The sequence below is a fragment of the Thalassophryne amazonica genome, chromosome 13 (assembly GCF_902500255.1).
Source record: "Thalassophryne amazonica chromosome 13, fThaAma1.1, whole genome shotgun sequence".
Taxonomy (NCBI): Eukaryota; Metazoa; Chordata; class Actinopteri; order Batrachoidiformes; family Batrachoididae; genus Thalassophryne; species Thalassophryne amazonica.
The window spans coordinates 57,000,410-57,028,287 of NC_047115.1; the positions used below are offsets into that span (position 1 = coordinate 57,000,410).

The following is a 27,878-nucleotide window of genomic DNA, read 5'->3' on the forward strand; positions in this document are numbered from 1 at the left end:
AACATAATACTAATCATAAAAACGCTTCCATGTGGGACTGTGAGGAGGAGAATAAACAGATCCTGCAGTAGCACGCGCGCATGTTCCCTCAGACTCCCCCTCCTCCTCCTCTTCCTCCCTCCCTCCCTCCTGCTCTCGCGCGCCAGCGGAGACGGAACGGGAGAATCAATTTGATGCTGTCCGCCGTTTCCAGGGTGAAAATCAGCCCCCTCCTCCGAAAAGGAAGCATTCAAAAGCTGCTAATTAAAAAAGCAGAAGGAGAAGAAGAAGCAGATCTGCGGAGAAGGATAACGCACTGAAAAAAGTAGGAAAAAAAGGAGAAAGGACCAGTTTTTTTTTTTTTTGGCGGCGAGTCGGCGGGAGGGAGGGAGGGAGGGAGGAGAGCGGATATAAAACACATAAACCAGGTAAAACATGACACATTCTTTAAAAAAAAAAAGATATGTGTGTGCGTGTGTGTGTGTGTGACTGCGGGTTGCTGCTGCTCGTCTCCGTGCGAAGAATCAATCAGCACCGGTGTGCGTGAACAGCTCCGCACCGCCTCCCCCTCCTCCTTAAAAAAAAAAAATTAATGTAACAGCTTCGATTTCTACATTCCGATAAATAATTCCAAACAGAAGTCGCGCACGGCCCCGTCACGTAAACGCACGCGCCGGTGGCATCAAACCTGTGACTCTTTGTGTCTTCTTGTGTCGTTGCAGGAACGATTCCTGGGGAGCCTGGTCCAGTAAAGGATGCAAGACGGTGCTCACAGATGCCTCCCATACAAAATGCTTGTGTGATCGTGTGTCTACCTTCGCCATTTTGGCTCAGCAACCCAGAGAAATAGTAAGTAGGCTATTGATTTGCCCCCCCCCCCCCAAAAACTGTGGCTTCTGTGTGCGCTCCTCCGTGCACGTTTCACTGGAATCTCAATCGACTTAATCCTCTAGAATAGTGAGTGGGGCTGCAAAGCCTGACTGACTGATCATGGTGTTATTTAGGAGTTTGCATTTTGATAACTCTCTGTGTGTGTGTAGGTGTGTGTGTGGGGGGGCACATGCACGCGTCTCACCTATCCAATGCACATATTAGAGATGATAATGATGATGATGATATTCTTCAATGTTTCTTTTATATCTTCTATATTATAATAGTCAAGTGGCCTCTGTGTGCGTGTATGCATGCGTGTGTATGGCTTAGATCACTGAGAAACTGGGGAGGGCTGACATTTGCCGTATGCTTGTGTATTTTGGGTCAAGGATGAATGCTGCAAAAATAGAAAGTTGATAGCACTAATATTTTTGGAGAAATTAACAACAACTGTGAACAATGGAAGTTATGCTGCATTGCACCATGGGAGTTCCGGGTTTTGAGGTTTTAAATGTTGTTATTGTGGTTCATATTCATTTAACAGTGTTGTTTAGTGTTATTGATTTATTGTGTTTTATAGTTCAGTTGGTTTAGCACTTGTAGGCCCAGACATTTCCAGCTCTGCTGCTTGCCCCCTCCTCTTTGCAAAACATTTTAATACCTCTCAGGATGCTAACATATTGAGGTCTCATGGTAACACTCGGCCCTTGCAGCCACACCCGCAGAGGTTGCTACCTGTAATGACAAAAGCCAAACTGCCTGTTTGAATGAAGTCTTAACAGCCCAACATACTGTGTGTGCCAGTATGGGCCATCTCTGTGGAAGTAAATCTTTGCCATCAGAGTTTGAATTTGAATTTCTAAGGTTGAATTTGTTTAGCATCAAAATATTTAGCTTTAAAAACTTCAACCTAAAAAATTCAACCTCAAAAAAATAGAAAAGCAGGGGATGGTATGGAAGTAAATCTGTGCCATCAGAGTTTGAAGTTGAATTTCTAAGGTTGAATTTGTTTAGCATAAAAATTTTCAGCCTCAAAAAGTTCAACCTAAAAAAAATTCAACGTAAAAAAAAAAAAATCAACCTTAAAACAATAGAAAAGCAGGGAGAAACAATCAATCCCTGTCTCAGTAATCCAATGTTCAGCAATGTATCACGTCATAATCTTCTTTCGATTTGGTCTCGGTGTCACATGACCAATGCAGCAAAACATGATTGGTTGAACATTGGATGATTGAGACAAGGATCAATTGCTTCTGCTTTTCTATTTTTTTAGGTTATTAAATTCAACCTTAGAAATTGTCCATAGTTATAGTCCTTCTCTGGCCCATAAAAGGTTCCATCAACTTCAAAACGACATTCTCTGTCTCAGTCCCATTCCCCCCCTGCCCCTCATCTTGAAAGAGGTTGTTTCTCAGGTGTTCTGTGAGTTGAGTGTGGGGCGAGCAGTGCTGGCAGGTACTTGGCTCATTGAATAGGCTAATTTATATAACAAAGGGAGGAGGTTTGGCATGCTAAACATTGGAGGGATTTTCACTGCAGACTAAAGTCTGCTCTTGGCCTACAAGTGTTAGTCAGTTTAGTTAAGTGTCATGTTGCCCTTATCATGTCTCATGAGTAAGAAGTTCTGCATTTGATGTCTTCCGCCACCATCTCCGTTTGTAGGTGTGTAAAAATAAAAGCACGTGCTTGTGGCAGAATGCGGAAAAGACAAAAAGCTGTGTGTGTGTGTAACTGCAATCATGGACAAACTGTGGAGAGCTGACATTTGCCATTTGGTGTGCTTATGTATTTTGGATTAAAGATGAATGCTGCCAAAATGGAAAATGGATAGGACTCATATTTTTGGAGAAACTATGAATATTAGCTAACAACACTAAACAATGGATGTTGCTAATTACGTTCTGGACTCACACGCCATTGCAGCAGAGGGCAATAAAACATCTTTATATTAAAAGCATGAGTGATTGAGTGAATGTGTGCGTGATTTTATTTCGTAAGTTTAGTATAAGTACATAATAGAATTGTAAATACATTAAAATACATGGATGACACAAGAAAGTGAAAACACTTATTTCCATTGTGGTACATTTAAACATCAAATGACAAAGTAGAACATTTCAAATAAAAACTATGCAATTAACAGGAAATGGAAGGGTTGTGTTCTTCTAAAAACTGTAGCTACAGTCGTTGTCCTTTGAAAGCAGCAAAACTGCCTCATATCAGGAAGGACATGGACGTATTTAAAAAAATAAATAAAACCGCACACCAAATAAAATATGTTTTTAGGTTCTAAAAACATTCTGGACTCACACGCCATTTCAACTCATTATAGAAACATTGCACAATTTATTACCACCCTTGGAAAATAAATGTCAGCTACCTATTTTATAAACACTACCCAGTCTACAGCCCATGGATCCCTATATATATATATAATGTGTGCATGTGTATGAGATTTATAACAGCTATTGTTTTGGAGATCCTGTGTGGAAATGTTGTGTCATCCTGCTGTGAGAAAACGCAATCATTTTGTGATGAACATAAAATAATTCACACTGAGAACATACAGTACTTCCTTCCACTGTGGCCTTGGTGCAGGAAATGAGGAAGAACAAACGTTATCAGCATGGTGACTGCCAGGCCTGAATCAGCTCCATCACAGCACTTTAGAGACTCATATAAATTTACAATTAAGGTGCATATATTAACAAAATAAGTTCTGTTCACTTCTGAGTTGTGTTTCTCTCACTGGTGCCTCCAAATTACAGGCCCCAGTCACATTGTTTCAAATGTGTAAAAAAACTAACAAACCCATAAATAAATAAAGACAAAAAAAATTACCTTTGAATTCACTAGTTGCATTCACATTCCTTGAGGAACTGACATAAATGTGATTTTATTGGTGTTGTTGGTGAAGGTCTTTATTTAATTGTCAGGTTTTTTTTAAACCCGTGTGCATCACAGATTTGATCTTTATGTGCATTAGAAATTTGGGGGAAAACTGCATAAATGCATATTTCCTGTGCAGTGTAAACACTTCAAAATAGATATTTCTTCTCACTTCCTGCTTGTGACACAATTCTAATCCTGCTTTTACAGTGAAAAATTTTGAATCAGTTTTTTGTTTGTTTGTTTTTGTCTGCATATGACAGAAATTTCATGCATTTTGTGCAGTGTTTATACAACAAATATGTTTTGAATCCGTCTTTGTATTTGCTTGCATGTGACAAAAATTCAAACTGTTTTTGTGTAGTGTGAACATGCAAAAGCAGTTTAGGTTTTTTGGGGGGGGTGCGGTGCTTGCATGCTTGCGAGGACAATTTATTTGTTTGTTTTTTTTGTTTTGTTTTTTGTTTTTTTTTTACTTTTTTCTCCAGAGTGAACATGCCACATTTGTTTGGGGTTTGGTTTTAAATCATATGTGGTCCATTTACATATATGATTCTAGATCTGATCTGAATTTGATTTTTAGTTACAACGATCACCCTTAACACTGTGACCACTGATAGTTAAAGTCAATAACATCTTGTTACAGAGGAAGCTGTCAGTGGGTGGGATATATTAGGCAGTAAGCTGACATTTTGTTTAGAAAATTGATGTATTGGAAGCAGGACAGCATGGGGGCGAATAACAATTTGAGTGACTTTGACAAGGACCAAATTATGATGGATAGACGACTGGGCCAGAGCATCTCCAAAACTGTAGCTGTTCTGGGATGTTTGTAGTCTGTAGTATCAATACCTACCAAAAATGATCCAAGGTAGGAAAAATTGTGAATTGGTGACAGGGTGATGGGCGGCCAAGGTTCACTGATGCACGTAGGGAGTGAAGGCTGGTGGTTCATGTAGTCAAATCCAAAAGAAGAGTGACTGTAGCTCAAACTGCGACAAAGCTGATGTTGGTTCTGATACAAAGGTCTACTGGAGTCAGGGGTGTTTTGGTGACAAAAGGAGGACCTCACAATGTCAGGCAGGTGGTTACAATGTTATGGCTGGTCAGTGTATCTGGCTAGTGTGAGAATATTCAGACAGTTCTAATCTTTTCTGAAGTTGGCAACATTCTGTATTAAAAATATTTAAAAATATTTATTTATTTATTTGCATTAATTTGGGCCACTTGGCCTTAGACCTAATTCCAGTTCAATGTGAATCTGATTTTTTTGTGCTGTCATTATTGTGAGAATAGTCAGATCTGAAGCTTTCTGTGTGGTGTGAACATGTCAAATTAGATTTATGTTTATATTTCATTGATTTGGGCCACTTGCATGTGTCTCTAAAACTAATTCAGGTCCAGTTTGAATCTGATCTCTGTTGTGAGAACAGCTAAAACAGTCTGATCTGATGTTTTCTGGGTGATCCAAATGTGCAAAATCCTTTTTTTTTCATTGATTTTGGCCAATTGCAGATGTGCAATTTGCCTTTGTGAATTAACTGAAGGCTTTTCAGGGAACTTTTAGGACAACCTGATAATACTGAATTACAATAGTCCAGCCTAGAAGAAATAAATGCATGAATTAGCTTTTCAGCATCACTCTGAGACAAGACCTTTCTAATTTTAGAGATATTGCGCAAATGCAAAAAAGCAGTCCTACATATTTGCTTAATATGCACATTGAAGGACATATCCTGATCAAAAATGACTCCAAGATGTCTCACAGTATTACTGGAGGTCAGGGTAATGCCATCCAGAGTAAGGATCTGGTTAGACACCATGTTTCTAAGATTTGTGGGGCCAAGTACAATAACTTCAGTTTTATCTGAATTTAAAAGCAGGAAATTAGAGGTCATCCATGTCTTTATGTCTGAAAGACATTCCTGCAGTTTAACTAATTGGTGTGTGTCCTCTGGTTTCATGGATAGATAAAGCTGGGTATCATCTGCGTAACAATGAAAATTTAAGCAGTGCTTTCTAATAATACTGCCTAAGGGAAGCATGTATAAAGTGAATAAAATCGGTCCTCGCACAGAACCTTGTGGAACTCCATAATTAACCTTAGTCTGTGAAGAAGACTCCCCATTTACATGAACAAATTGTAATCTATTAGATACATATGATTCAAACCACTGCAGCGCAGTGCCTTTAATACCTATGGCATGCTCTAATCTCTGTAATAAAATTTTATGGTCAACAGTATCAAAAGCTGCACTGAGGTCTAACAGGACGAGCACAGAGATGAGTTCACTGTCTGAGGCCATAAGAAGATCATTTGTAACCTTCACTAATGCTGTTTCTGTACTATGATGAATTCTGAAACCTGACTGAAACTCTTCAAATAGACCATTCCTCTGCAGATGATCAGTTAGCTGTTTTACAACTACCCTTTCAAGAATTTTTGAGAGAAAAGGAAGGTTGGAGATTGGCCTATAATTAGCTAAGATAGCTGGGTCAAGTGATGGCTTTTTAAGTAATGGTTTAATTACTGCCACCTTAAAAGCATGTGGTACATAGCCAACTAATAAAGATAGATTGATCATATTTAAGATTGAAGCATTAATTAACAGTAGGGCTTCCTTGAGCAGCCTGGTAGGAATGGGGTCTAATAGACATGTTGATGGTTTGGAGGAAGTGACTAATGAAAGTAACTCAGACAGAACAATCGGAGAGAAAGAGTCTAACCAAATACCAGCATTACTGAAAGCAGTCGGACATAAAGATATGTCTTTGGGATGGTTATGAATAATTTTTCCTCTAATAGTTAAAATTTTATTTACAAAGAAAGTCATGAAGTCATTACTAGTTAAAGTTAAAGGAATACTCGGCTCAATAGAGCTCTAACTCTTTGTCAGCCTGGCTACAGTGCTGAAAAGAAACCTGGGGTTGTTCTTATTTTCTTCAATTAGTGATGAATAGTAAGATGTCCTAGCTTTACGGAGGGCTTTTTTATAGAGCAACAGACTCTTTTTCCAGGCTAAATGAAGATCTTCTAAATTAGTGAGACGCCATTTCCTCTCCAGCTTAGGGGTTATCTGCTTTAACCTGTGAGTTTGTGGGTTATACCACTGAGTCAGGCACTTCTGATTTAAGGCTCTCTTTTTCAGAGGAGCTACAGCATCCAAAGTTGTGCTCAGTGAGGATGTAAAGCTATTGACGAGATAATCTATCTCACTCACAGAGTTTAGGTAGCTACTCTGCACTGTGTTGGTATATGGCATTGAAAAACATAACAAAGAAGGAATCATATCGTTAAACCTAGTTACAGCGCTTTCAGAAAGACTTCTACTGTAATGAAACTTATTCCCCACTGCTGGGTAGTCCATTAAAGTAAATGTAAATGTTATTAAGAAATGATCAGACAAAAAGGGGTTTTCAGGGAATACTGTTAAGTCTTCAATTTCTATGTCATATGTCAGAACAAGATCTAAAGTGTGGCTAAGGTGGTGGGTGGGCTCATTTACATTTTGAGCGAAGCCAACTGAGTCTAATAATAGATTAAATGCAGTGTTGAGGCTGTCATTCTCAATAATAGTAGTGCTATGTGACTAAAAAGATTAATCCAGGTTTTGAGTATATTTCTTATTGTTACATGTGAAACAAGGTACCAGTAGATTCAGTAGATTCTCACAAATCCAACAAGACCAAGCATTCATGATATGCACACTCTTAAGGCTATGAAATTGGGCTATTAGTAAAAAAAAAAAAAAAGTAGAAAAGGGGGTGTTTACAATAATAGTAGCATCTGCTGTTGATGCTACAAACTCAAAACTATTATGTTCAAACTGCTTTTTTTTAGCAATCCTGTGAATCACTAAACTAGTATTTAGTTGTATAACCACAGTTTTTCATGATTTCTTCACATCTGCGAGGCATTCATTTTGCTGGTTTTGAACCAAGATTTTGCTCGTTTACTAGTGTGCTTGGGGTCATTGTCTTGTTGAAACACCCATTTCAAGGGCATGTCCTCTTAATCTTTTTAGTCACATAGCACTACTATTATTCTGAACACTACTGTACCTTAGGTGCTGACCTGAACCCTTCATTTTCATAGTGCAGGTGTGGTATGTTTTACTTTGGCAACAATTACGTTGGCGGGTGGTAGAGCCTGTGCCTTTCATGCTCCAGCATTATGGAATAGTGTAGTACTAGTTGAAATTAGACAGTCACTTTGGGTTGAAGTACTGAAGGCTAGCCTGTAAAAAAACATTTTTTCTTTTTTTTTATGGCTAGCAGATGATTTCAATTCATTCAAGTGATTATGATCATGCTTGATTGGGATCAATTCAATTTAATCAGCTTATAACACACCAAATCACAACAAAAGTTGCCTCAAGGTGCCTCACACAGAACAGTTCAAAATAAAATTTAAAATAAGTGAGTAAATAAAAAAATTCAAATACATTCTTAAAAACACAAGTAAAAGGATAAAACAGACAAAAAATAAAAGCTATTCATAAGAAAGAGAATAAAAATACATTTTAAGTCTTGACTTAAAAATGTCTACGGACTGGGATCTTCCATTTTGTTTTTTTCTAGCCTTTTGCTGTTTCTTTTTGATTTGTACACTGTTTTGTTGTTTTTGTGTTGTTGTTATAATAATAATAATAGTTTTATTCCCATTTTTTTTTCAATTTATTTTCATTTATATAGCACCAAATCACAACAAATTTGGTTCAAGGCGCTTTACACAAGTAAGGTCTAACCTTACCAACCCCCTAGAGCAAGCACAGAGGCGACAATGGTAAGGGAAAACTCCCTCTGATGATTTGAGGAAGAAACCTCAAGCAGACCAGACTTAAAGGGGTGACTCTCCTCTTGGGCCATGCTACCGACACAACATACAAAACAGTTCACAAAACAAATATACAGGAAATTTTGCCAGTGCACAGGACAGGAGGGTTGCAGAAACAGACACCACACCCATCTCTGAATGGAGTCGCACCTTAAACAGAGAGGAAAAAAAACAGAATCACGCATCAGAAATACAACAAATACAGTATAATTTGTCAGCATTAAGCAACAAGAAAAACAGAAGAAATACTAAGGTGATCGCCAGTCACTAAGCACTAAGGGCTCCTTCCTACAAAGTGCTAATATGTGCAACTCAGGGTGACACCCGTCGGAGCAGCTCATATGAGCGAACTACGAGACATTGTACCGACGGGCAGGCGTGCACGATGCCGTTGCAATGGTTCATGCACATGGGAACACAGTGCCACCAGCTGCGCGACATCACATCCAGATCCACAGCTCCCCACAGGTGCTTCTGTCGGCAGCCACACCTCCTGTCAGTTCAGCGCACACACCAACGTGTCAGTGTATGTGTTTGGAAAGCCACACTTGTAGGGAAATTAGTCAAATTTCACATCCACCTCGACAGTGATTGTCTACAGACTGTTTTCATGATGATAGTACGAATGGCCACACATATTCTAAGTGCCATGCAAGCGGTGTTAGATGTTCGTGCATGTCACCTGGAATTTGGCTGACACCTGCTGCAAGAGGGCTCGATGGGCTTGCACAGTGCACACTTTGTCTTTCAGCTGCTGGTGTGTACAAATACTTGTAGTAACAGGTGTACAAGGCAGCTGCGATTTTACACGTTTTGCACACGATTCCTGCTTCATGCACATTTTATGCGCAAATTGACCAAATTCGCACTATGTGTGGAGGGGCCCTAAAGCACTCTCAAGACAAAAGTTACAAAGTGCTGTACAATTTAAACAAAGTTAATGAAAGGCATCATAGGCCCTATGCATGCCCTGCATGCTACACACCACAATATAAATGTCCAAGTAAATATACATATGTCTGTAATGGTGTTTTTAACTATGTACAACTTCGTCATATGACTTCTGTGTGACTTTAAGAAGTCCTTCATACCAATCAATCTCAATGATTGATGATCATCGTGTGCCTTTGAAATTGGCTTCTTGGTTGTTCTGATATAGAAAAAAAGGAGTTTTTCCATCATATTTTCCTTGAAGTTGATTATTCCAACATCTAATCACCTCTAGATAACTATCAAAGTAATATTCCCACCAGATTTGAAGGAAATCTGTCCAGCTGTTTTTGGAGTTATCTTGTCCAGACATGTGTGTATATATATATATATATATATATATATATATATATATATATATATATATATATATATATATATATATATATATATGAAAACAATACCCTGCTTTTGGTGTTTTGCCGATGCACAGAGTAAAAAGATGGTAAATTTACAAAAATATTTGAACAAATTAAAAACAAAATTACACAAATTAAAATCAGAAACCAAACCATACATTTCATACATAACAATTAAGTAATTTAGAATAAATGAAAAGCATACACCAATTCTAAACAGTATAGAATAGAGCTTTTTAAGATTGACCTTAGATGTTTCCACTGAATTGGACTTTGATGTGAACTGAAAACTACTTTATAAAGAAAGCTATTATTAATATTATTATTTTATTACTCAAATTGAAAGTTTGGCGATGTATATACCTAAATTTCAAGCCCACAGGTGACCTTCAAGAAACTCACCGTGGATTGCTCAGATGTATCACACTTCTTTTTGGTTTTCCTTTGGTGACGCTCATCCAACTTCCCACTGACTGGTTTGTCTCTCCACAGACCATGGAGTACTCAGGGGTCCCATCTGTGACACTGATAGTTGGCTGCGGACTGTCTTGCCTCGCCTTGATCACGTTGGCGGTGATCTACGCTGTGCTTTGGAGGTAATTCCAGCACTTTATTATTCAGCTGAGCTACACATATAAGTTCATTTTTTATGTTGTTCATTTAATGCATGTTACATATTTAATCAGATGACCACAGGACCTTCAAAACTGGAGGAAATGTCTGACAGCTGCACCTGACTGTAATCTCTGAGGATTCGTGAAATAAATGGACTTAATTTTCTTTTTATATTCTGTTCTTTTTAAAAGATATATTCGATCAGAGCGGTCTATCATCCTGCTGAACTTCTGCCTATCCATTGTGTGCTCCAACATATTAATTCTCGTTGGCCAAACTCAGACTCACAACGTGGTAAGTGTTGTTTATTGTTGTTGTGTATTAATGTATTTTAACAGAATGGTTCAGCGGTCACACAAATATGTGAGTCATTTTAAACAAAGCTCAGTCTAATTGTCATATTTATTTGCTTTTGGATTTTTTTATTTATTTGCTTTTGGAGTGTTTCTCAGCAGTTTCATTCTCCTTTGGGAATGTTCAGACAACTTTAATCTGTTGGCAGTTTGACAGTTTTGATTCTTAATTGCAACGGAACATGGAGCTCATAAAAAAACTACATTTGAGCAAATATTATAGTCAGCTCATGTTGAGATGAAATGGTGAAAAATCTTGCATCACCATATGTCAAAGGAATGGTGCAGCAGTCATTAATAGCTCACAATACCTCACAATTGCTTGATGTTAAAGGAGATTTCAGTGTGTCTAGTGTGGTGGCGAAGAAACTTCGATTTGGTGCACGGGTCAAATAAAGACCAATGATGTCATTGTGATGACAGGAGCTTGTGATGGTAACATAAAAATTTGGATTACAGGTGTGACACTTCAGCTCCCTGGGCAGCATGCACAAGCATCTCCGATCGTAAAGGGATGAGTCTGTTTTCTGTGGAGTCCACAGCACTTCAATGCTAGAAAATGCAGAAAATATTTATAAATGCAAACCCCTCGAATCAATTTAACAACAGCTAGCTGCATCAAAAAAATTTAGCAAATTGAGAAAAAGCTTGCAAACATAGAAATCACAAATATAATTTACAACACGTGACACAATTTAATTTTGTAACATATCTGCTGCAAATTCAAATACTGCATGCAAAAACAGAAGATCCACTAACATCCACAATACAAGGAGTGGTTCAAAACAGAATGGGAATATGAACAGCACAAAAAGACTTTTCTGCATGGAGGAATTTTATTGATGGATAATTCTCCCTACCGCATATAGGTACTTACATACTGCAGTATTTGTTTTTGCCTGGATTTTCAGAGGTTGGCTGACCAACACATTTCTGGCTATGGCTCCTGTGTAAACTGGGGTATTCAGAAAAAAAAGACAAACAACAAAAAAAAAACCATACAACTAAATAAGACTGGATAATCTCAAACAAAGTAGTAGTAGTAACTACATTCCCTGAAGCACAGCCGCATCCCACTGATTTTACATCTCCTGTGATCGCACACAGCAGCCATGTAGATTATCGTTCTGCTGTCTGGCACTGCTCCATTTTCACATGTAAATAAAGTCATTATCTGCCTCCATATTTCCAAGTTCTACGAGTTCCACATGATGAATAGCAAACATCTGATAGCCATTGTCATATTTGTGTTGCTTGATCATTTAATTTGTCTGTCCACAGTCAATAAACGGTCAATCATCGCTAAAGCCCCTTTCACACTGGTGTATTCGTAGAGCTGCGTATTGCGGTGTTGTTTCATTTAAATACGCCCAAAATGCGCGCATACTCAGCCGTTTCCCATGTTCGTAGATCTGCTTGCAGCTGTGTGTGTTCACTTTTCAATGTGTGCACATAGTTGCGTGTTGCCCTTGCTGCTATTTAAAACCAGTTTACTCCTGCCGGCTGTGCAGAACACATCATTGCTCTTGGAAAACAGTGGACTGTATCATGAGGTTTTTACAGTTGCATTACTGCCACGTATGTAGTCAAAGCTATTTTCTGCTTCTGTGGAAGTGTGCTCTGTTCTCTGCTGCACGGTGTGGTGCGGCTCAGAAACAGTCATTTAACATTATTATTATTGTTTTTATTATTATTGTTTGTCTTGGTGGAGCATTTTCATTGTGTACAGATGATGCTGAGTCTGGCTGTGGTAAAGGCTGCTGTGAATGAAGCGCTGTGACTCTAAACTTTTAAACCTCCGGTTGCTCAGATCAGATCCGCTGATTTGATCAGACCTGATTGATCAGGGCGTCTGATGAGCAAACCGACATGCAGCGATGAGCCTTTTATTTTAAAGAGTCACAGTGCTTATTGTTTGATCAGACACACACAGAAAGAGAGAGAGAGAGAGTGAGGGAGAGAGCGAGCGACAGAGGGAGAGAGAGATAGACACAGAGAGAGAGAGAGAGAGAGAGTGAGTGAGGGAAAGCATGACAGAGGGATATAGAGAGAGAGAGAGAGACAGAGTGAGAGAGAGAGAGAGCGTGCGAGCGACCGACCTGCTGTTTCTGTTGTTTCTGAGTTGAGATTCGATTCCCTGTTCTGAGCACACACAGGCGCTGTGGGCTGTGTGATCATGTTCTCCAGCTGAATCATTCTGGATTCACGCATTCAGTTTTTGGTTGTGTACAGGAGCCCCGTGTTGCAAAGACTTGCATGCAGTAACGCTGTGCTGCGCAGACCTGCTTAAAACTGTCCAGTGCTCTACGCCGAAGAAAATTAAACATGTTTAATTTCTTCCATCCTACACACGTAGCCCTCAACATACTGCTGCGCAGGGAGCAAAAACTCGACATAGAGCTGTTAAAAGTGGGCGGAGAGCTGCTCAACTCTGCGTAGATGATACGCCACAATGAGCAGCTCTACGAATACGCCAGTGTGAAAGGGGATTAACATGAATGGCCAGTAGCTGTTTAAGTCCTGTGTCCACGTCACAGCTCTCCCATTGAGATTGCAAACACATCCATCTGCCGACATCACACACCATCATTTTCTTTCCGACTCTTCGTGATCACACTTTCCAAAATCAGATAAACCTCTGCGGCTTTCTCTGCGAGACTTGCTGGCTCTCAGCGTAGGTTTTCACTGCAGGGAACAACCCTTTACAGTAAGACATTTTTCAGAGGTGGGATTGTCAAATTACAGAAATGTTCACACTCCTCCATGATGACAGACATGGAGATACCGCATGTGAAAGTAACAGTAAGCAAACACTAAAAATAATTCAATTTATTTCACTTATACAGCTCTAAATCACAACAAAAGCTGCCTCAAGGTGCTTCACACGAGTAAAGCCTAACCTTACCAACCCCTAGAGCAAGCACATAGGTGACAGTGGTAAGAAAAACTCCTTCTGATAATGCTGAGGAAGAAACCTCAAGCAGTCCAGACTCAGAGGGGTGACCCACTGCTTAGGCCATTCTAACAGCTGCAAGGTTTTTACAAACTTTTACCAAGCTGAAGAAACAAGAAGGAGGCAATCAAAGCACCATCAAAAACAAGGTGCAATTGTTGAGATGACACAACCCTTTATGCCACAGGCAGGGGGTCATCCAGCACCCTGGGGTGCAGGGCCAGCATTCATCCATCACGCCATCAGTGGGCCTGCCACTGTGGCAAACCTTATTCCAAATAATTACAAAATGAAACCCATTATCCAGGCGTTGCTAAGCAAAAATCATCAGTGCTACCAGAAATGCTTTTATCTGCTAAAAAAGGATGCTGACAGTGCAATGCACTCTGGGTCAAGTTTTCCTTTATGCGGTACGGAGAATTCAATGCATTCAAAATAAAATAACAGAAATCCAAAATATAGCTAGCTCACTCACTCACTTACTCATCTTCAACCTCTTAGTCCAGTTAAGGGTCGCGGGGGCTGGAGCCTATCCCAGCAGTCATAGAGTGCAAGGTGTGGTACAGCCTGGACAGGACGCCAGTCTGTTGCAGGGCTACATATAGACAAACAAACACATTCACACCTGCACGCACACCTACGGACAATTTAAAGTTTCCAATCCACCTAACTTGCGTATCTTTGGATGTGGGAGGAAGCCGGAGCACCCAGAGAGAACTCACGCAAACACAAGGAGAACATGCAAACTCCACACAGAAAGGCCACAGGTGGAAATCGAACCCATGACCTTCTCGCTGTGAGGCAACAGTGCTAACTACTGATCCACTGTGCTGCAAAAGTAAAATTATCTATAAAGTAGCTTGCTCGGCCGAACAAGTACGTGCACCTGCCATGTACTGAGCAGTCTGTCAGTACAAGTCTTCTGAGCAGAAAACTCTTGTTGTGTTTTTGGTACTTCCATTGTGTTGTGAAACACTCTACGTGTTGTGGCACTTGGCAACGTGCCTGTGTCTTTACATGCATTCTCAAAATTTGTCGGACACCTATTTTCAACTCAAATAGCTGCACAGCTGTATTGTTTGTGGGGTTTTGTGTGTGTGTGTGTGTGTGTGTGTGTGCATTTTAAAATTTGCAAGATGGTTTTTGATATAACTATGTTGAATTAATGCAGGTTTCTTTGTTTTTGTTGGTTTTGTTTTGTTTAGGGGTATATTTGTGTATTTTGCATTTGCTTGTGTTGTCTTAATTTGACTCTTAATTAAACTCAGCCACCATATATTTCATTCTAAGAGTTCAAATCCAGTCAGCAGGATTTAAAAGAACAGATACCACAGTGATAGAAGCCCAGCTGACAATAAACATATAACTTCCCTTTTTCAGCTTCATCACTGGCCAGTAAATAAGTTTCCATCAGAAGTTAAGATTTACTGGCTGCCCACACAGATGGCCTTCTTATTCATTTGGTAACATCACAGAATGGCACAGTATAAATTTTTACAGGCAGTTTTTCTGTATTTATTTATACAATTTCCCTTTTTTTTCAATCTTCTCATTGTGTGGCTTCTCTGTTTTGGTTTTCAGCAGACCTCATTAAAATCCAGAGTTATAGCATCACCATTAACATTTACTGCCCGCGTTCAGAATGTCCTTCAAACACCCCCCCCCCCCCCCCCCCCCCAAAAAAAAAGTCTGTTGGGCTGTTCCACAGTTACAAATATACAAGGTCTGTTAGAAAAGTATCCAACCTTTTTATTTTTTTCAAAAACCATATGAATTTGAATCACATGTGATTGCATCAGCCAAGCTTGAACCTTCGTGTGCATGCGTGAGTTTTTTCACGCCTGTCGGTTGCGTCATTCGCCTGTGAGCAGGCTTTGTGTGAGCACTGGTCCACCCCTCTCGTCGTTTTTTTATTGCAAATAAATGTCTGAACGATTTGGAGCTTTGCTGCATCAATTTTTTTCCAGAAACTGTGAGAGACCTCCAGGTGGACACCGTTCGGAAAATTAATATGGCTTTCAGGGACGATTTTATGGGGATTACACAGATTAAGGAGTGATCCAGACGGTTTAAAGACTGCCCACAACTGCTGAGAGCGCTCCGAGCGCCGATCGACAGGCTCAAACCCTGCTGAAACAACCAGATCATTTCGTGAAGGCTTTGTTGATGCGGGACGTCGTCTGACTTTCACAAAAAGGCAGAAGGCGTGGATATCAGCACTTTTTCGGCACATTCCACTGTTACAGGAGTTTTTTTCATGGAAAGAAAAGCGGAGGGATGCGCCATGGAGCCGTTCATAACGCGGCACAAAACCACCTCCGTGTTGGTCTCACAGGACGGCTTTCAGGTGGATTTCAGATGGATGTCGGTTGCTTTTCAGTCGTGTGATTATCCGAGAAATTGAGCATGAGCTGGACATGTCCTGTGAGGCTTCATCACGGCATTGCTTTGCGCCATGCGGCTCCACCGCGACACACGGAACTCCTCCGCACGTCTGTCTCAATGTGCCGAAAAAGTGCTGATGTCCACGTCTTTTCACAATTCCTGTGCTAGTCAGACGACATACCGGATCAAGACAGCGTCCAGTTTAGAAATGAACGGCACATTCCACTGTTACAGGAGTTTTTGTCATGGAAAGAGGAGTGGAATTCCACGATGCAGCAAAGCTCCAAATCATTCAGACATTTATTCGCAATAAAAAATGACGAGAGGGGTGGACCAGTGCTCACACAAAGCCTGCTCACAGGCAAATGACACAACCGACAGGCGTGAAAAAACTCACGCATGCGCACGAAGGTTCAAGCTTGGCTGATGCAATCACACGTGATTCAAATCCATATGGTTTTTGAAAAAAATAAAAAGGTTGGATACTTTTCTAACAGACCTCGTATGTTCTGCATGGATCCTTGTGCTTATACAACCCCTGGCAAAAATTATGGAATCACCGGCCTCGGAGGATGTTCATTCAGTTGTTTAATTTTGTAGAAAAAAAGCAGATCACAGACATGACACAAAACTAAAGTCATTTCAAATGGCAACTTTCTGGCTTTAAGAAACACTATAAGAAATCAGGAAAAAAAATTGTGGCAGTCAGTAATGGTTACTTTTTTAGACCAAGCAGAGGGAAAAAAAATATGGAATCACTCAATTCTGAGGAAAAAATTATGGAATCATGAAAAACAAAAGAACGCTCCAACACATCACTAGTATTTTGTTGGACCACCTCTGGCTTTTATAACAGCTTGCACTTAATGAGTGACAAACAGTACTCTTCATCAATCTGGCTCCAACTTTCTCTGATTGCTGTTGCCGGATCAGCTTTGCAGGTTGGAGCCTTGTCATGGACCATTTTCTTCAACTTCCACCAAAGATTTTCAAATGGATTAAGATCCGGACTATTTGCAGGCCATCACATTGACCCTATGTGTCTTTTTGCAAGGAATGTTTTCACAGTTTTTGCTCTATGGCAAGATGCATTATCATCTTGAAAAATGATTTCATCATCCCCAAACATCCTTTCAATTGATGGGATAAGAAAAGTGTCCAAAATATCAATGTAAACTTGTGCATTTATTGATGATGTAATGACAGCCATCTCCCCAGTGCCTTTACCTGACATGCAGCCCCATATCATCAATGACTGTGGAAATTTACATGTTCTGTTCAGGCAGTCATCTTTATAAATCTCATTGGAACGGCACCAAACAAAAGTTCCAGCATCATTACCTTGCCCAGTGCAGATTCGACATTCATCACTGAATATGACTTTCATCCAGTCATCCACAGTCCACGATTGCTTTTCCTTAGCCCATTGTAACCTTGTTTTTTTCTGTTTAGGTGTTAATGATGGCTTTCGTTTAGCTTTTCTGTATGTAAATCCCATTTCCTGTAGGCAGTTTCTTACAGTTCGGTCACAGACGTTGACTCCAGTTTCCTCCCATTCGTTCCTCATTTGTTTTGTTGTGCATTGTTGATTTTTGAGACATATTGCTTTAAGTTTTCTGTCTTGACGCTTTGATGTCTTCCTTGGTCTACCAGTATGTTTGCCTTTAACAACCTTCCCATGTTGTTTGTATTTGGTCCAGAGTTTAGACACAGCTGACTGTGAACAACCAACATCTTTTGCAACATTGCGTGATGATTTACCCTCTTTTAAGAGTTTGATAATCCTCTCCTTTGTTTCAATTGACATCTCTCGTGTTGGAGCCATGATTCATGTCAGTCCACTTGGTGCAACAGCTCTCCAAGGTGTGATCACTCCTTTTAGATGCAGACTAACGAGCAGATCTGATTTGATGCAGGTGTTAGTTTTGGGGATGAAAATTTACAGGGTGATTCCATAATTTATTCCTCAGAATTGAGTGAGTCCATATTTTTTGTCCCTCTGCTTGGTCTAAAAAAGTAACCGTTACTGACTGCCACAATTTTTTTTTTTCCTGATTTCTTATAGTGTTTCTTAAAGCCAGAAAGTTGCCATTTGAAATGACTTTAGTTTTGTGTCATGTCTGTGATCTGCTTTTTTTCTACAAAATTAAACAACTGAATGAACATCCTCCGAGGCCGGTGATTCCATAATTATTGCCAGGGGTTGTAGATGCATTGTGACTAGATGAGTTTACCAGCAGTCAGGGATCTTTGGATCAGATCCTAATCATGAATCAAACTCCATCCCAATGTTTGGGTTTAGAACAAATTTCCCTTGTGTACTAAGAATTAAACTACAAAGCCTAAATAGAAACATCTCTGACGTCTCTAGAAATGCACAAAATTAGGTATCCTGAAAGGAACTGTTGTTTTTATGACATAGAATGTGTGAATCCCAAGAATGAGCAAAAATAAATAATTGATCAGACATGATAAGTTTGTGTTTCATTTCAGGGTCTCAGAGCTCCAATACTCAGTGGTAGCCAGTGCTGAGAATGCAGAACGCTTTAAGGCATTCTTTTTAAAGCTGAGATGATCTGACGTCTTGTCAGATCTAATCAAGACTTTACTCATACCCAGTCTTGATTAGGACGACATCCACTTAACATAGGATATTCACTCTTAATAAGATGCGTGTTTGTAAAACGTGCAAAGACACAAGGTGTTTTTCAGAAAATCCTCTGACGAATTGAAGATGGCATTTTAGTATCTCTCAAAGAGACAAGTTCACTTTTATTTTACCTTTCGCAGCATTTTGAACATATTTAAATGTATTTGGGAATATAAAACCTTTGGAGCACACTGTCAAATGTTAAAAGTGGAGGTTAAGAAATATTCAAGACCACTAGACATTTTACTTATGAGGAGGTGGAGTAATGTAATATTATTTAATAAATATTACATTACTCCATCTCCTTATATAAACTAATCTCATAATAATATGGCTTGGAAGCTTTGTGACATATACTTCATTATTGTGATGTGAGGAAGAGCAGTCTTTCTCAAAACAAAAGTACCAATAAGAATACCTTTAAAGTACATGACTGACAAGCAGTATAATGCACTACATTCTTTTTATTTGAATGAAAGAAGTTCTTGCATTAATTTTATTTTGGAGAGACTTTATATCAGTATATCAGACTATATAAAACATTATCAGTTAAGACTGAGCTATTTTTGGTTGGGGAATAATGTCCAACAGTGCATATTTGTCAGATATATATACACACAATCCACAAAATCCTTTTCAGATCTGTACTGAGCTCTAAGGACTTTACCATTGTGCTTTGTGTTGTCAGTCACTGAGTGCTATCAACCAAACCCCTTTTGTTATCTTGGCATGACAACCTGATGACAACTGACTACATTTTGATTCTTTCTGTGACACTGAACTAATAATCTGTGTCTACATCCGAATACTCACATTATCTTAGTATAATAGGCAAAAAACAGTTTGTCACAAACTGTAGGGTATATAAATACTGATCAGCAGGCATTTAGTAGTAATCAAACAGTACCTGCATGATCTGTGACCTCTGTATTGTGTAAACAGACTACACTACACTATCCCATGATGCAGCTGGAACCTGGTAACCAAAGAAGGTGAACTTTCTTGGAAAATTCAATTCAAATAATATTGGATATACATGAAATCAGTAGCATTGTTCAAGGAGCTGGGACATTGTACAATAATACATTTATTAGGTCCCATGAACCATTTAAAAAAGTTGCTTTTGCAAAATAAAAATTTTCAAGGCATATGTATGCAAATGTTTGCATCAAAGGACAAATAAGATAGTAGTGGTGTAGTACCTCTTCTATGTCCTACAGTAACACTTGTGAAGTAGATTTGTACTCAGCGTTAATACATACTGAATATACAGAAGTAGGGTAAGTGGTTGTACATTTATTAGACTGTTTGGATAATACTGACCCTGTGTTGATTTCAGAAAATCCCAAAATAAATTAAAATATGCACCAAAGTCTTCTTTAAAAAATAGATGTATATTGTGCAACCATTGTGTCCCACAAAAAGAACAGTTCAAAAGACATTCAAGACAGCAACTGTGTGTCCAATGTGGTTCAGAATATTTGATTTATTAAAAGTATTTGTGAGTACCAAAGAGAGGCTGAATTTCTCTGACATTATCTGCCAATATCTATTTTAGAAACACCTTTTGAATAAGTGTAGCATTGAAGTACAATAACAAATTAGGCCATTGTAGATAAAAGTATTGTATGTTTTCTCATATGGAAAAATAACATATTTTATTTTGATACATTTCATAGTGCAAGTGAAGTGTATGTTGTTTCTTTTTGATGGTCTTGTTGGACATTTATTTGTATGTACAGTTTGATGTATTTTTGTACATCCCTTGCCTTTGGCTACTTTTGCTGGTCACATGACTTGCTGACAGTGTTCTTTGTCATTGGATATGCGTTGTGTTAAGGATGTCATGTGATTGGACCAGCCTTGATTCAAGGCTGCCTGAAATAGTTAATGCTCACATACTTTGTCGATTTTTGGTTTTCCTTTTCTCTTTTGATCTGTTTTGGTTGACAGTATTTTGGTTTGGGGTCTAATTATCACTGTGTTTCAAAACAGGTCTGTTACTTAAATAATGTTTTTTGTATATTGGGTTCAGGTAAATTTTTTTAAAGATCTGTTTTGAGTTGACTCAGAGCTCTCACGCAAGGATTTTTGCACAAAATTGGAATTTTGCCTGCCCAACAACCTCATAAAGTAAGTTCTATTTGAAAAGTGTGACAGAATGTCAAGGCCCGTCCTCACCAGCAGTAAAGACACACTTGTAGGTTCAGTCAAGTGACAAAGCTGTGTGTTTTATCATCATTCTTTGCAACGGCGAAGATGAAACTGCAAATTTATTACTGTACTTTCTTTGTTCTGTCTTCAATGTCTTCCTTGTAATATTTGAGAAATATTTCAGCTGTATGATCAAACATACTGTGGAACCCTGTAGCTGAGTGGTAGGCAAGCAAGACGAGAAAACATAGCTCCTGTGTGGCTCTAATTGCTTTGCTGCTTGATGCTGCCTCACTTGTTTTCCCTCTATCTCTTGTAAGAAGCACATATAATTGGCAGCAGTGTTTGTGGATTCAGAGTTACTCATCGTCTAATAGAAATCATCTCTTTGTTTGAAGGTGTCCTCTGGGAAAAGGAAAGCAGTGAGTCACCTTTGCCTGTCTGTGCTTTTCCTTTGTCCTCTGTCATAGCTCATCTCAGCTTATGGAAGACAAACAAAAGAGGAATCACTGCTGGGGTTTGCCTCACAAGCTATAAACAGGATGTCTGCTGGCTTACAGATGGTCTTATATTATATTAGACATATTATATTGTCTTATTGAACCGAATATTTCAATTTATTTTATTTATATTTTAATTATATATATATATATATATATATATATATAGATGTATTTTACTATGGGTATTGTATTCATATTCATCTGTGTGTGTGTGTGTGTGTGTGTGTGTGTGTGTGTGTGTGTGTGTGTGTGTGTGTGTGTGTGTGTGTGTGTGTGTGAAAATAGCCACATTATGCTATGCCATCACTTATTGATATTGTTAATTTTCTGACAATACTATTAGATTTTATGATCACAAATTGAGTAAAACGGCTGTAACGTCCGCAAATCATCAGACACAACAGGGTTTTTCCAATTCTACCTCAATTCCAATGTTTGTACGGATCCGTGTCCACTGAAGGCTACATCTTAATCCGCATAATAATATATTTCGGTAAAAATGTTACGCAGACAAAGGGTGTGGTCAGCTCGTCAAAGCTTACCGGCACAACAGCATCTTCATGCTAGACTCGATATTCTGTGAGCAGAATCCACATCACTACTTTCATATGGTAAATTAATACAGTTCAGTGTCATTGCTCTACCAGTTTTTTTCACCAGTTATCCATCTTCATGATGAAGTGTATAGAGGAGCATTTTCTTAAAGAGAAGACCTGAAAGTTTAGCTAGAAATTGCTAGAAGATACATCTGAGATGCAAGCTTGGATTTGATCTGTTTTGGTGAAAGAAAATCCTTCTCTGCTCTACTCCACTATGAAGCTAAGAGTTGTGATACAAAATGCAAAGCTTGCACTGTGCACAATTTCTCCAATCACAGCCACATAAGCCTATAACTTCTCCTGGGTTGTCTGAGTGTCTTGGTGGCTTTCCTCACTCTTCTCCTTCTTGCACAGTCACTCAGTTTTTGAGAACTGTCTACTCCATGCAGATTTAACATAGAGTGCCATACTGTTTGTATTTCTTTGTAATTGATGTAAATAAAGTCCAAGACATATTCAGTGGCAGCTTTACCATCAGAGAGCCTCGTCCACAACCACCACAAAAGACGCCAAGCTGTTGTTGATGTTAAAGGGGCAATACACAGTATTAAGAACAAGGGTATGTAAACTTTGGATCAGGGTCATTTGGGTAGTTCTCTTGTCATTTTGATTTATAAAGAGGAAACACAGTTGTTTGACAATAAATGGCTTCACCCAACCACTAACCATGAGTGAAAAAAAAGTTTTTGTGTTGTCATTCATATTCTCTTAAAAATGGCCAAAAAAGCAAAAATTCTGCCAGGGTATGTAAACCTTTGAGCACAACTGTATATGATAGCCGTGATGGGGACATTTGGTCAAAGAGTTTTTACCATTTCATAATCACACTGGCCACTGATGTTTATGCAGTGATGTAAAGGGAATACATTTTGACACAGCTCTTTCCGCATTGGTATCACCAGTGGTGGTGGGCAGATCAATCCAAATATTTATAATATCAGTACCAACGTTGGTATCGATGAGATTGATATTTAAATTTTTATTTAAAGTGCACTGAAGGGGAGATATTTTGTTTTTTTGTTGTTGTTGTTGTATTTTATTTCCTGAACACACATTCTGCTTGATACTCTACTTGTTTTCCAACGTATAACATTTGTTGTGGACTCATAATTTTGTACTTTGTTTTTTAAGAAAAATCCAGAAAAGAAGTACAATGAAGCGAGAAATTTTATGTAATGTTTGTCTTTTATACCCTCGTCACACATAGCCAGAATGAGGCACATCCGAAAAGTGTCCAATTGCAGGTCCAAAACGTTCTGACAGCCATCTGCGAGAGTCCACACAGTTGGTCAAAATCAGCCGGCGGCCCCGAGTGTGATCCATATGCACATGCACCCCCTGGGGTTTTGAACATGTCGCCACCATCGGATAGGTGTCCCAACTCGACAGCAATCCATGTGCAATCTGAGCACCATCTGACCGCAATTTACATATTCTGATGGCGACAAAAACAGGATCCAAAACGATTTGAATGCATATAGATCTGGCACAGCAAAGCATGCCGGTATGACCTGCATGTGCCACGTATAATAATGTCCACCTCCAATGCCCCACCCCCCCAGAACTGTTGATATGTATGTGGTACGCTTCATCATGTACAGTGAATGTGAACAGCGGCTACCAAACCGAAAGCACTGTGCGCACACCGCCACAAATCTGAACAGGCTGTTATATCGACAATAGACCTTACAGTACAGATATTTGTCCATTCCTTCCCATGGGTGATGTAAATAATGTGAACTGTTGTCTCCATCATATCTGTATAAACCACGGGCAGCTGCGCCTCTCCATGGTCTGATCCGCAGTAACGCGTCATCACACGCGTCAGGCTTGGAGCTGAACATATCTCACCGCTGTAATATATGATCACCTTCTTACTCTGTAGGAGTATGGAACTGTTGTGTCAGGCTGTGACAACATTAATAAACATGAATCTCACCTCCAACAATGGCCCAGGAGTGTTTCACAGTGCAGTACAGCCAGACTGCAGCCTGTGTTTCAAATCCTCTCACCTGGCTGCTGTGTGCTGTAATCAACCACGCAAAAATAAATCCCATGTGATAATCCAACCATTGCGGTGTCCAGAGTTGCGTTGTGCTGCTGAAGTGAGCCAAAACACAAAAACAAAGAAAATAAAGTTCCCTGGTAAGGCTGCGTCTGATGCATGGGACAGCATGGCCAGCAGCTGGCAACAGCACGCACACGTGGGCACAAGTGCACGTGCACCGCCACACCCATGTGTGCACACATTACTGCTCATTCAGCCATTGTGAACACACACACACACACACACACCCAGCGATCATGTCATCAGTCCAGCACCTCTGCTCTATACACACACACACACACACACATGCACGTGAGGTCAGTCACGCTGTGAAGGGGAGGACGAGCACAGATGTGATTGCATGACTGAGTGAGTGCCGGCTTTGACACATGTGGCGTGAGTCTGGTCCATACGTTGGTTGTACTCTGATGTCCAGTACTGGCAGGGACTGTGCAAAGCGAGGAACACAGTGCTCCCTCCCACTCCGGTCCCGTGTTTGCCATCCAGGCGTTTGGACATCGGGCAGTCTTCAGCGCCTTTTATGGCCATCTGACAGCATTTTGTGTCATCTATCTGTTGTCTACATGTGCTTTGGGTGCCATCGTGCAGATGTGGACGAGGTAATCTGGATGCGTTCTGACACTGCTGACCACGCCTCTTTTCTTCCTGACTGCGTCTGATTATGGCAATATTTGCCGTGTCAGACTGGTTCCTGCACATTCTTGCTATGTGTGATGGGGACTTTAGTTTCTGAAGTCTCTACCTGAAAAAGAATTTAGTTTATCGAATGATAATTTTGTGCACTTTGTTTATTTAAGAACAAAATACAGACATGATAATGCTTGGCAAAAATAGTTTTGTTACTGTTCTATTCTTTCTAAATAAAAACTTTTATTATGATAACAAAGTATCTGTTTATCTATAAATGTCATCCAAATTCTGTACTGGGTTTTAACTCAGGACAGGGGAAAAAAAACACTTAAAGTGTAGGTGACACGTAATGCCATGTTTTCATGAATATGTAAGACTAAAATTAAACAATAGTTTGAAATTTATCCTTTCCTGGTGCGCAGTTCTTGAAGAGATAAATATTCTGATTTTGAACTGTGCGCCACTAAAAAAACCAGGAACTTCCCGGCGAGTGCCGACATCGGAGGGGAAGGAGGAAGTGGCGTCAACACGAGAACCATTGTCTTAATAGCCCCATTAATTTATGGGTTAATTTATGGATTTTTACAGGCTACTGACAGCCCCGATTCCACCTAGTGGTTCCAGTTGGAGCTGCACCATGTTTTCGGTCTCAGAATGGTTCATTTTCGCTGCAGAATGGCAGGTGGAACACTTACATTGACGTGCACGTAATTTTCAGATTATTTTATTGTTTTCTGGATCATGGGATATTGTTGTCGTGTGCAGACTGAGACGTTATGAGCACGTGAGGCACTGCAAGTCTTTATCTTGCAGCGCAAAGCGGCTCGTTAACAGAGCGGCTTTGCACAAAGCAGCTTGTTAACAACAGCTGCAGTAACTGATTACAGCTGGCGCTGGAACCTGGCACCAAAGTCTTGTGTGAGAAATGGACTTTTCTTCAACCAGGACAGAAGGAATTAAATTATTTTCAGATGTCATTTTGCAAAGGTTTACAAGTTTAAAGATGATTTCACTCAAACGGACAGGTAAGACTATATTATTTACTCCTGTGAATGGTTTTAATATTTAATAATGTGTTGTGCTACTAACTGCAGTACATTAAATGCATTCAAGAAGGAAACAATTTTTATTTTAAAAATAGCTGATATTTTCAGTTCTTCATGTCATTTTTCATATTTGAAATTGTTTAAAAGGGGAAAAAAAAACAAATAAAAAAATCCATATTCCTCATCACTTTTTCTGCTGTTACAGATCATAAAACAAATTTTTTAAATCGGTTGATTACAACCAAAAAGTTTATTACCTCCACCCATGCTGAAATCGCCTGCATTATTTATTTATTTTTTTATAATCACCATTCTGTGTTCTGAAATCTGCCAATATCATCACTGTTGTCAGACTGAAGGTTTTCCTCCAAAGTTTATTGTCATCTAAATAAGGCTCAAAACTACAATGTTGTGTCCCCCACAGCTGCATCAGAAACACCTTTAGACTGGACCTAAATAAAAAAAAAAAATCTGAAAACAGCTCGACCTCCACCATGCTTACAATTGATTTGGGCTTGAATCAGCAGGTGCCGTTCTCATTATGACATAGCAACAATATGGCCGCGGTTGAGGGCTGAATGGAGCTGAAATAGAGCGCATGCTTCAGACAGCTGTAGGTTATCCTTCACCTGCACACTTATCATCGACTTTTATTGTTCAGGATATCAACATTTCATCATTTTTAGTGATTATTTGTGAACATTTTTTGGTGTCAACTACACTTTAAAGGTCATGAAAATTCATTCAGATTTAGCAATTTGATGATGTGTCCACCTTAATTATTAAAAAGTATCAGCATCGGCGATACTAGCCCTGTATTTACTTGGTATTGGATCAATACAAAATCTTGCGGTATGGCACACCACTAATCACCACTATCACTTTCCACTCTCCTATCATAGAACCTCCGGGTACACAAAGTTGTTGCTAAAAGTTTCCTGTTTGACTTTGTGGTTCTTCACAAAGATTTTTAAATGCTCAGTCCTGGCTGAATGGCCTGTTCACTGTGAGAACTGCAGTGTGTTCTGATTCAGTGCCTATTAACACTCCCAGCCAGATGGTGGTGGCATGTGAAAATTACCCTCCCCCCACCCATGTTACCCCAGTGTTTAGATAGACAACACAGAATGAAGCGATCAGATAAGCCGTTTGGGCATGATGTGGGAACAGAGGAACGAACAGACATTTCACACTCGCGTCCAGATGGTGGCAGTAATACAGTTGTCGGTCTGGCAAGCGCCATAAAACGTCATAGAAGAACAAGCGTTAGCCTGATAATACTTTTGCATGAGATGATAGTACCTAATTCTATGTAACTATGAGGTTCACACAAAAATTAACCCCTCCCAGTGTTACTCCAGGGTTTACATAGATGACACAGAATGAAAATCATGGTAATCGGATGAGACGTTTTGGCATGATGCAGGATCAGTGGGATGGACCGTCATTTGGTGAATTATAGCATAGATTATCAGTATTATCACTAAACTGTGTCCAAGGTCCTTTTTACCTTGAGTGTTTGGTGCCTGTCTGTCCCTTACTTATTTATACACAATACTTTATTCTGTGTATTTGATAGGGGTTTTTGATTTGTTTTTTTGCCTGTATTTTATTCCATATACTCAGCTGCTATGACAGTCCAATTTTCCTCCATATCCAGGTTGAACCAATAACCAGTAAAAAATCTATTATATAAGCAATTGTTACTTTACAGTACTGCAATGTGCATTAACTGACCCTTGTGTACTACATAATGTCTTTTATGAAATGCTATCAAAAAGAAATTAAAAAAATACCTCATGGCATACCATAATGTCACATTTGTTGTTTTGGTTATGCAACAAGTCAGAATCACAGTGAGCAGACATGCTGTAATACCTCCTTGAGACAAACCCGTCTTGAGGTATTTGATGTTTGGAGCCATAAATCTCCCAAAGCATCCGGTTCTCAGATATTATCACCTTTTGTTTAAGCACTATATTTCAAGTACCAGCA

At 39.4% G+C, this 27,878-nt stretch overlaps 1 protein-coding gene and 1 long non-coding RNA gene across 13 annotated transcripts in view; one reads left to right on the forward strand and one right to left on the reverse strand.

Moving 5' to 3' along the window:
• adgrb3 (adhesion G protein-coupled receptor B3) overlaps positions 1-27,878 on the forward strand; it is a 463,324-nt gene that overhangs the window by 392,351 nt on the left and 43,095 nt on the right. For all 12 annotated transcript variants that reach the window (XM_034184737.1, XM_034184736.1, XM_034184743.1 and 9 more), the window contains 3 exons: positions 702-828; positions 10,420-10,523; positions 10,734-10,836. In XM_034184737.1, coding sequence (XP_034040628.1) covers positions 702-828; positions 10,420-10,523; positions 10,734-10,836 — 334 coding nt within the window. The remainder of the gene's footprint in view (positions 1-701; positions 829-10,419; positions 10,524-10,733; positions 10,837-27,878) is intronic.
• On the reverse strand, positions 5,314-23,918 carry LOC117523271. The gene is made up of 3 exons (XR_004564461.1): positions 23,725-23,918; positions 20,418-20,422; positions 5,314-5,323 (listed from the first exon to the last, which is right to left on the reverse strand). It is a non-coding gene; the product is annotated as an uncharacterized LOC117523271 (long non-coding RNA).